The 10,170-nt window shown below is 37.4% G+C and overlaps 1 protein-coding gene across 3 annotated transcripts in view; it reads left to right on the top strand.

The window, feature by feature from the left end:
• LOC107094231 (unconventional myosin-IXb-like) overlaps window positions 1-10,170 on the top strand; it is a 51,798-nt gene that overhangs the window by 19,493 nt on the left and 22,135 nt on the right. For all 3 annotated transcript variants that reach the window (XM_015389742.1, XM_015389741.1, XM_015389743.1), the window contains 6 exons: window positions 1,734-1,834; window positions 7,264-7,387; window positions 8,062-8,151; window positions 8,327-8,443; window positions 8,635-8,769; window positions 8,945-9,066. In XM_015389742.1, coding sequence (XP_015245228.1) covers window positions 1,734-1,834; window positions 7,264-7,387; window positions 8,062-8,151; window positions 8,327-8,443; window positions 8,635-8,769; window positions 8,945-9,066 — 689 coding nt within the window. The remainder of the gene's footprint in view (window positions 1-1,733; window positions 1,835-7,263; window positions 7,388-8,061; window positions 8,152-8,326; window positions 8,444-8,634; window positions 8,770-8,944; window positions 9,067-10,170) is intronic.

Below are 10,170 nucleotides of genomic sequence, written 5' to 3'. Positions count from 1 at the left end.
GTGTGTGTGTGTGTGTGTGTATATGAAGAACTGCATACTACTTGGATGTAAAAGCCATAATTGCCATCATGGCTTTGTCAAGCTGCTGCCTACCTTTGTAAAGCAGGAAAAAGGCTAATAGAAAGTGAATTCAGTAGAACTTTTTATTGCCCACCTGGAGTGGATGACAATAGTTGAATAAACCTTTGGCTCTCAAAATGGTATCGGTGCCCTTTTTGTTGGTACTCGCCAATACCGATACCACCATTTTAGGGCTGGATTGGGGCCCCGCCCGATACTGGTATCGGTTTCGGTGCAACACTACTAGAAATCCTGTCCATAAAGTTTATTCTTTGTGCTCTGAAATGAGCAGCTGTTGAGAAATATGATAAAAATCTCCCTTAAGAAAAGGACTTCCAATGTATTATTTTGAGATTTTGATGCACTCTTTTATGATGTTAAAAAGAAACCTTGGCATCTAAACATAAACTCTCATTAGATAGCAGACCTCACATTAAGAATACAGTTTAAATTTTCAAACATGTAGCAGGGCTGACAGTGCCACTGCAGTAACAGAGGAGTTTAGGACTTGAAGACAGTATCTGTAACCTAGTGTACATAAAACTAATTTATTACAACCTTAAAAACTGTAGTGATGCATTTATTTCAGTGGGCCCCCCTCCATTTACATTTCAGTCTTCTAGGTTTTTTTATAAATTCAATATTAAAACATATAAATCAGGGTCTCTTTAAAAAAAAGTATTAAAAGTGTGTTAAAGTAGTTTTTTATCTTTAATGTAAAATGTATCTCAATCCTCAGGCAGATATTTTTAGATGCTACGTTTACACCATATAATAGCATAAATCATTGAAACAATTTCTGAGATCTGCTTCTCACAGACTGAGCAGATCTTGTTTCTATTGTTTCATAGGAATAAAATGACTGATATTTGAAACTGATCCCTTATTTTCATCATACTCATTTTGAATTGTTTCTATTAATAATAAATGGCAATATCTAACGTTTTTCTTTGACAAGGACTTAGACTTACCCGTTTTGACCCATCTGTTGGCAGCCCTTTCTTTGGTGAGCTTGTCACATTAGATCCACTGAAATGCATGGCAGCATCTCCCTTTAAGGTCCTCCTTTGTCTGTAAAATATCAGTCCCTCTGACATAACTTCTCCAGTGAATTCAGATGCTTTTTGTTCAAGGCTGTTCACAGAAAAATCCTCACATAACAACAGACAGTTCTCAATCTGATCAGTCCAACCGTCCCTCATCAGTTTTACACTTCTTATCCTGGCAGTGCCAGTTATTCAACAAATGTAGTGCAAATGGACGATTACTATTTGTAAAACGTTGTACTTTATTTGTCTTTTCCCCACTAATGTTTTAAACATGGCTGGTCTGAAACTGTATATTATTTCTAGAATGTTAAATATGCAAACCTATTCTACCCTCATTTTTTTTTTGGCCCTTAAAATTATGAAAACGTTCCTTACAATGTTTAGATTTTTTTTTTTTACTTGTCTATATCTTGTCCTCTTATGTAAAGAATCAAAATAAACACAAACTGATATTTTCCTTTTTGTAGTTGTACTGTCTTTACTGGAACCACATTGTAAGCATTCCTTTGACTTTCCCTTTTTTTGTTCTCTCTCTTTTGAATACTTAATGGTTTGATGTCATTTTTATTTAGGATACAGTAATCAATCAGTTTCTAATATTTCTCTCATCCATTTTGTCTGCAGGGACAGCTTCAGCTGAATGACGTGGACGATCTCAAACAGGAGTACAAGAGACTCAAGCAAGCTATGGAGATGGTTGGCTTTTTGGCCCCCACTAAGAAACGGTACATGCGGTTGGAAGCAACATATCTGAAATACCACAAGCCTTAGCAAAGTTTTCCCCCATTAAAAAAAAAAAAAATGAGATGAGATGGTGCACCACTTTGCATCTTGTTTTTAAAGATCTCTTTAATTTGAGTTTTTAAAGAAATCTTAAGCTTGTAATTGCAGTTTAACGCTCAATTAATTACTTTCTACCAAACGTTATCATCAGCGATAGAATAAAGATCACACACATACACACACACTACCTTGCTTTTACCCTGTTTACACGCTTCTCTCGCCTCGATTAAAGTTTACACCCGTTTGCCGTCAAAGATTGTGCAGACGACGAGCAAAGTGTAACTGAAACCAAACTCTGTCGAGTAGTTTCTGCTTTCTATACTGGTGTTGGTAACAGGTTAGAGCTTGTCACTTTGGAGCTGGAGAAAAATGCAGCACATTCTCCAGCCAGCTCCCCTGAACGCCTCAGGACATAACGAGTAGATGAAAGCCCAAGCAGTGTATTTAGTAGCCTGTTTAGGTTCGATCCACCGGTGAATATTCAGACAAGGATATTAAATTAGAAATGCTCAGGTTGCAATTAATCAGTTATATTGATTAGATATAAAACCACATTTGATTATGGGGTAACTTGATAATCCTGTTATGTCTTTTATGTACACTAGGTTAAATGGATTCATTTCTGAATGTTTTTCCCAGTCAGTTTAAGGTGAGATAAGTTCAAACAAGTTACAGATTGCCCTGAGCTTTCACACCACTAGAGGCTGTCATACTGCTGCTTAACTTAAAGATTAAAGCATTGCTCTCAGTTTGAAGATTTGTTTTCAGTCAGCTTTAAGTTTTTGTCTTTCCAGGCTAAAAGAAAATGAAAGACAATGTCCTGCAGAATAGGTAATTTTATTTTAATAGCAAAAAATAGTTAGCCTGCTCTTAGGCTTTTTATGACTACAAGCTATTAAAAAAAATTGATCAAATGTTTCAGATAGTAGGTTTTACTAAAACTTTTATTTCTGGTTTTATACGTTTTCTATATCTTTTTTTTCTCAAATGGATGCAAAGAATGCAGCTTGTCTGTCTTTGATCTCATTGCTTTTGCCGGATCACGTCCTCCAATTACTACACGTTTCATTCAACTGATCGCCGATCAGTAAAATTTGCAGCTCATCCTACAAGCAGATGTTTAGCTGATCAGGTTGACAGTCATCAGCTGATAAGTAGATTATCACTGTATAGTAATCTTACACAGGAATACAGCATAGAGTGACTGTCTTTGCCCAGGGGAAGGGTAGGGCAGCATGTCTTTAACCTGTAGACTCCTATAAACCAGGACAAACCCAGGTTTATGTCTTTGTAAGCTACTATATCCCTCAGTGCTGTTCCTTGCTCCTACTAATCACTACTTACACAAAAATAATTATTTACAGGTGTTGCTCACTTGTAGCTTCTAAGATGTAGAATGGCCTACTCTTACAATTTGGATAAGCCTTTTCTCTCTGATTTTACAACCAAAAACTCATCTGTTTTTCTGGCCTTTAACACCACTTGAGATGCAGATATTTCCTGTTTTGTTGTTTTTATCCGTTTCCATCATGTGATTTCTCTAACCCTAGATTTACGTTTCTTATTTTTCATATTTGTATCTATATTTATTTAATTTTAGAATTTAGAAGTATTAAAGGTGTTTTGAACATTTCTGAGTGAGGCAGAGAACAACTTGGACCAGTTCACATTTTAACTCCACAACAGTTTGAGAAATGAATTGTGTAATCATGAAATTTAGGCAAATTTCATGTTTGTCTATACAGGGTCTGGCTTTTAAAAAGATTATTACCTTCAGTACATATGCGAAATACTGTGAACATGGGGACAAAATTGTTTGTACCCCTTGGTTATTAAAAGAAAAAACAACCATGGTCATGGAAATAACTTGAATCTTTGCGTCGGGTGTAGGATTTTTCACTGACATGAAATGGTTGACTGTTTATTGTCTACTGATCGTGGTCAGAGGCAATAGCGTAAATATCAGTAAGCAGAGACAGCAGTTGCTTAAGGGCCCATGCCTCTTAGGGGCCCAATCACTGACGCCTGGTGGGCCCCCTACACAATTGTGGACTAGGACGTCTCTTTGCAGATGGTGCGAAAAACTCCTCTTAAACCCACCTGATACTCAAGTTACTGACCGCACTGGACCGTATTTATACCGCAACACATGCCAGATTTCAACATGATGATGAGCCGTTTAAACACGACGCCAATAGCAAAGCAGATAGTGTTACTTTTAATTACTATGTTAATGACTGTATAGTCATTTAGACGGTTGGTAAAAAAAAAAAATACACCCATATAATATGTTTCAAACCACAATAGTATTTTATTTTTTACACTACGACGTAACCCGGAGCGTAGATTAAAACCATAACCATTACGAACAATGTGTTAGCGACGAGGGATATCAAAAAGAGGTACTTACGCGGATTCCAGAAAAGAAAAAGGAAAGAAGAGCTGCTGGAAGAACGGAAAAAACTTCCCAAAATAAAAATGTTCTTTCAAAAATCCGAAGAGAGGGAGTTGGACGTTGCTGCTACAGTGAGTAAAGATTGCGACCAGGAGATGAATGGACAGAGCGCAGGTGAGGAGGGGAGCCTTTAAGCTGAAGGTAGCCCCATGGCTTGTTGTGCTAATATACTAAAGCATAACCATGTCTAGTGAAGGTGAAGAATGATTATGTGTGTAATATATGTATGGGGCACGTATTGGGTCGTTTTTCTATGGCAGGGTTGGGGGTTCGATAAACATCTCCCTGAAATGAGTTTTCGGAACTTGGGATGTCTGTAACATGCGGTGGTGCGCTGTCACCAATGGTTCCATTCAAGGTGTGCAGTCACTATTTTTCCGGGTGTGATGTGTGATCATATACTTCTGAGAATTGCATAATTGTATCTTCTTGGCCAATTTATGGAATTGTCGCCATATCATGAACTTTTATCACGTGTTGCAGGCCTATTGTTGTATCGTTACGCCATTGGTCAGAGGGGTAGCGTCTCGCTTCGGTCTTTGAGCCCCAGGGGAGCTGTGGCTACAATGTTTTTTGCCATCATCAGTGAATGTGTTAATGGGTAATTCACTGAATGTAGTGTAAAGAATAGGCCATTTACTGTTTGAATCTGCATAAATTATTAATAAATGAAAATTCTATAAAAATGAAGAATTAAAGTCAGACATGCTTCAATGAAGGAATACAAAATAAGACCTGGGGAGTGTCACTCTCAGTGCTGTCAAACTCTCAGCTGTGGATTGTGCCTTGATTGAAGGTGGGCGGCTATGAATCAGACTGGGACAGCCCCTTCCCTCAAATGGAAAAGGAAAACCGTCATTGCTATGGCAACATAGTGATGCACCATGTTGCTGATATGACATCAGACATTTGCCTCTCTTATAAAAATAGAGTTGAGTCAAATGAAGCTAGTGTATAGAGGACTTTTCCCTATGGAATTAATTGTCTTTTTTATTTTTCCTAAACTGTGATTTTCTGTGACTGTGACGAAGATGCAGTGAACCAGCAGAACTTAACCTTTATATGCATGCGTTTCCTACGCCATTAGTTCTCCATTACACCCCTGCCAAATTCCAGTGAGGCTGAATCCCAAACCAGGCTGTAAACACTAACCCTAAGCACTAACCCTCTGTCTGCACATTCCTGCGCAGGGTCTGCCCCATTATGGGCACATAATGCACATAACGGCCGTCCCAAACCATGTAGTGTGTAGGGTGAGTGGACTACCCAGCCATTAAATAGTGAGTTTGAATCAGTGCAGTCTCACTGGAATTTGGCAGCACGTGTGATGGAGACCTAATGGAGGAGGAAACACGTTCCCTGCAAAAAAGTTAAAAAACAGTCCACTGGACTTTGTTTCCAAGTTTGAACATGTTTCACTTCCCATTCAGGAAGCTTTTTCCTTTCAAAATGTCACAAATCGTGTTGAGTTTGAGGCTTTTTAGAGTGGACCAAAAAACGAAGCCTTGTTTTGACTTAGAAAACATGCAAATTTAACCGGACCAACAGGTACGCCCCTTAGGAATGGGGGGTCGATTGGGTTCTTGCATTACCCGTCTATGTGTCTGAAGGGGGGTCGTTAGAGGGAATTGTCCTTTGTCCATAAGATGTAGATGTACAGCCGAGTCTTGTCCCGAGGAGGTCGCACTTCTATGTTGGGCCATGCTTCTGTGTATGCAGTTCACTGCATTGAACTGTATACACCACTCCGCTCATATTTGGTCTGGGGGTTTTGTCTTTAGGATGCACTAGTCTCTGTTTAAGGTCTTGTTTGATTTTAAATGTACTGGGATTTTGTGTTTGGAGAAAATCCTCTTGAGTTTCTCAGAGATTCCAGAGACCTAAAGGATTTGGATTTTTTTTGTGTTTAATCTTCTTACCGTTGTGTTCTGCTGTGTGTCTTTTGGATTTCCTTGCTGGTTTGACAAACTCCCAGTTTGGGTATCCACAGGTTTGGAGAGCATCATTCATGTGTTTCTTGTCTTTGTGCTTCCCTTCTTTTTTTAGCATGGACATGCTCAGCCTTGTGTTGTGAGGTTCTAATGAACATTTGTGTGGGAAGTGAAACATCTTAAAATTTTGAAACAGAGTCCAGTAGATTGTTTTTTTTAACTTGTTTGGAATGACTATGACATGGATGACTGAGAATCTTCACCAGCTCCAGTTCCGCAGCAAACCAGTGGAACTGGTTTGCTACATCTTCATCACACTGACAGAAAATCAGTTAGGTATAGAAAAAAATGTATTAATTCCTAAAGGGAATGTCCTTTTTGAAAAAGTTTTATCTGACTATATACATTTGTTTTAAGAAAGGGGTAAATTTTTGATTTTATGTTACCCAGTGCCACAGAGCTGCAGCCATGCGAATGAGGCATCACTGTGGTGACATAGTAATGACTTCTTTGTTTTTCCATTTGAGGGAAGAAGCCATTCCATTCTCATTTATACCCCCACCTTTAATCAAGGTGACTTCCACAGCTGCCACTGTGACTTTATTTTGAGTGAAACCTACTGTAATAATTAAGTGTTGGCGCTTAGTGTTCCTTATTTGGAACTCATAATAATCATTTTCGGTAGTGAGATGTTCACTTTAGTGCATTTGATTGTGACAGCTGGCATTGGGGCATGACCTTTTATTAAATGGAGACATGAGGACACTCAAGAAAATGTTTTGGAAGCTCGGCTATAGAATAACTGATATATATTAAATCACGCTAAAACTCTTTTAAAGTACAACTTTTAACAACCCCGATACTATTTGAAAAGGATAACTACTACTTAGTTGACATTCAGCTCTCAATCCTTCAACATATTTGTGTTATTTTTACTTTAGAAATTATTAAATTGTATTTTTTTGTGTCTTTTTTTACTTTATAGCATTTTCTCTGTCCTCTCTGCCATCCTACTCCTGGGAAATGTGACATACAATCTGTCAAATGATACTCAGGTGTTGGAAGCTGGACCCACGGAGGTTTTATCTTCACTGTCACATCTGCTCATGGTAATCATACTATTAAACACTGCTGGTTTTCATAGAGTGTAGTTCTCTATTTGTGATACCCCTGTCACTCTACTACATAACTGCATTGTGTTTTACTGGCAAGTAAAGATATTTAGCATCTTTTTACACATCTGAAACAGTTGCAAGCCAAACTAGCCAAATATTTTTAATAGGAATATTTCAAAATTATGCCATTGATTGTGCTTTGCAGCTCAGAGATCCAACATAGACTAGAATAATTGGTATCCCTGCTGATATGATAATGGTTTTACTTAAACCTAATCAAGGCCATACTCACAATCTGTTTGCACTGATGGATATCCTCTCAGCTCAGCATGAATTTAAATTATTTGGCCATGATGATTTAGTCCAGTGATAACAGGCAACTAAAAGCAAAGCTAAATTATTCTTGATGCTGTAACATCCCGTATCCCACATTATAGCATATTTCATCATAGATATTACCCATGAAAGATGCAATTGACAGAAATTCTATTTAGCAAAATGCTATTTGTGTCTTTGTTTGGTCCAACAATGGCTAAAACTGTTTATCAGCAGATTCGGTTTATGCTAATGAAGCAAAACTATTTAATCTGGATGAATTCATAGAAACTAGGATATCAGAGCCAAGTAATGGATGTGATCACTGTTGTGATGAACTTTTACTTCTGTAGGTGAAAAAGGAGCACCTGGTGAAGACTTTAACCAAAAAGACAGTCGTAACTGCCGCCTCTGCTGTGGATGCACCATACACACTACAAGAGGTAATAAGCAGTTTACCAGTGCTGCTAAGATCCTTTATTACTTAAACTTCAATTATTCTGGTCTTTTTTGTTCAATTTATATTATTGTTTTGCATTAATTGTATTGGCTGCTGCAAATACACTTAGAGGGACTTTAATTCATGCTGAGTTGGATGGTGCTGCTTCATGTTTTCAGGCCAACTCTGCACGTGACTCTCTGGCCAAGTCTCTATACAGCGCTCTGTTTGACTGGATCGTGCTTCACATTAACCATGCTATGCTCAACAGAAGAGACATGGAGGAGTCTGTCTCTGTGAGTCATGTCATTCAGTTACGTATGTTACAATTGAAAGCTCTACCAGTAGGGCTTTCGTTCCCCTAAAGAGTTAAATCTTGTTTTCTATATTTTGCTTATCTTTCAATAAATGTTTGTGGATGTTGTTGTACACAGTAATACATCTATATCAAATGCTGACTTTTTAAGAGTTAATGTATTGTTTTCAGTGTTTGTCCATTGGTGTCCTGGACATGTTTGGATTTGAGAATCTCCAGAAAAACAGTTTTGAGCAGCTGTGCATCAACTACGCCTGTGAGAAGCAGCAGTTTTACATCAATCAGAACATCTTTAAGTTTAAACAGGTAATTTCTAGTGTTTTCTGTTATTATATTTCTATGAAACTGACAGTCTTTAAATTTCCACAGTCACTTGAATTTAGTTTTGGTTGAAGAATAAAGTCCCAGATTCATTGCAGAGCAAAACATTTACTAATTTCCAAAGAGTTTATTACCTAAATACAATTGTATTCAACTGTAGGAGGACTACGTGTCAGAAGGTATAACCTGGCAGAACATTGACTTTACTGACAACAGTGACTGCATCCAGCTTATCAGCGACAAGACAATGGGACTCTTCAGCTTGATGAACGAGGAGAGCAGGTAGGTGAAATTTTTACATAAAAATTACACAATTTGTTGTTTTAAAGCACCATTTAACAATTTTTAAATGGTGTGGAACATGTATGGTGAAATCTGATGAAAAGACATGTTTGCCTGTGATGGTTCTCTAAAGTTATTGGGAAACACAGCTAGGGTGCATATAAGGATCCGGGAAACTTGTAATAAGTTTGTAACTTGATACATTACTAGTACACTGAGTATTATAAGATCTCAATGTAATATTTTCATGCAACATGCAGAACATGCAGAGGAAACAACAATGTAACAATTGATTTATTAATTTAGTTTATTTTTCATATCATTATCTCCCACAAAGTGGTTGCTAGTCTGTACGGGGTCCTCAAAGTGTAAAACTTACATTGTATTAATAACTTTAAAACACAATGAAATGGACAACATACAGTTTATCCGATTAATTAATAAACTCAATTCATTGGCCAGTCCTAGAATCTAGTTACCCTTTTCAATGATGTTTGTCCGACTTTTGCAAAAGTCACGGAATGCACAGAGCACACTGAATTTGCTGCCTTCAGTAAGCAACAAGTGCTGCTGTGAGCTCCTCTCACTTCCAAAGCATTGACAGGCACCAGTCGGTCAGCCTTGCCATGCAGCAAAACTGCCTGCAGTCTGAGAGGAGACTGACTGAGGTCTGTTTTCCCTTTGGAAATGACTCGCATATGAGCAAAGCTTCCACTGATTCTGCCCTAAATTACAAGGTGAAATAATATATAATGTTATATAATGTTTTTTTTCCTCTGAAGCTGTTAATTAGATCACTATTTGTGAATGATTCATACACAGCATCTGTCATTTATTAATCTAATCCACTGTGTGTGCATCTGCTATTTTCTTTTATTAAATTTAATAATAAGATTAATTTATGTAGTTTGAATTGAGGCAAAAATATTAATGAATACTTTTTTTGTTTGTTTTTTTAAGCTTACTTGGTGTTTATAAACACTTTTCTTTGTCTGATTTTCAAAATATGTGATAAGGTTATCTAGTGACTTAAAAAAAACTTTTAGGCCCACATGATAGATATGCATATTTATGTTTTTGGCAGGTAAATTTCTTCAGACAATA

Source organism: Cyprinodon variegatus, unplaced genomic scaffold (genome assembly GCF_000732505.1).
Source record: "Cyprinodon variegatus isolate N-32 unplaced genomic scaffold, C_variegatus-1.0 Scaffold471, whole genome shotgun sequence".
Taxonomy (NCBI): Eukaryota; Metazoa; Chordata; class Actinopteri; order Cyprinodontiformes; family Cyprinodontidae; genus Cyprinodon; species Cyprinodon variegatus.
This window is presented reverse-complemented; position numbering and strand designations above follow the sequence as displayed.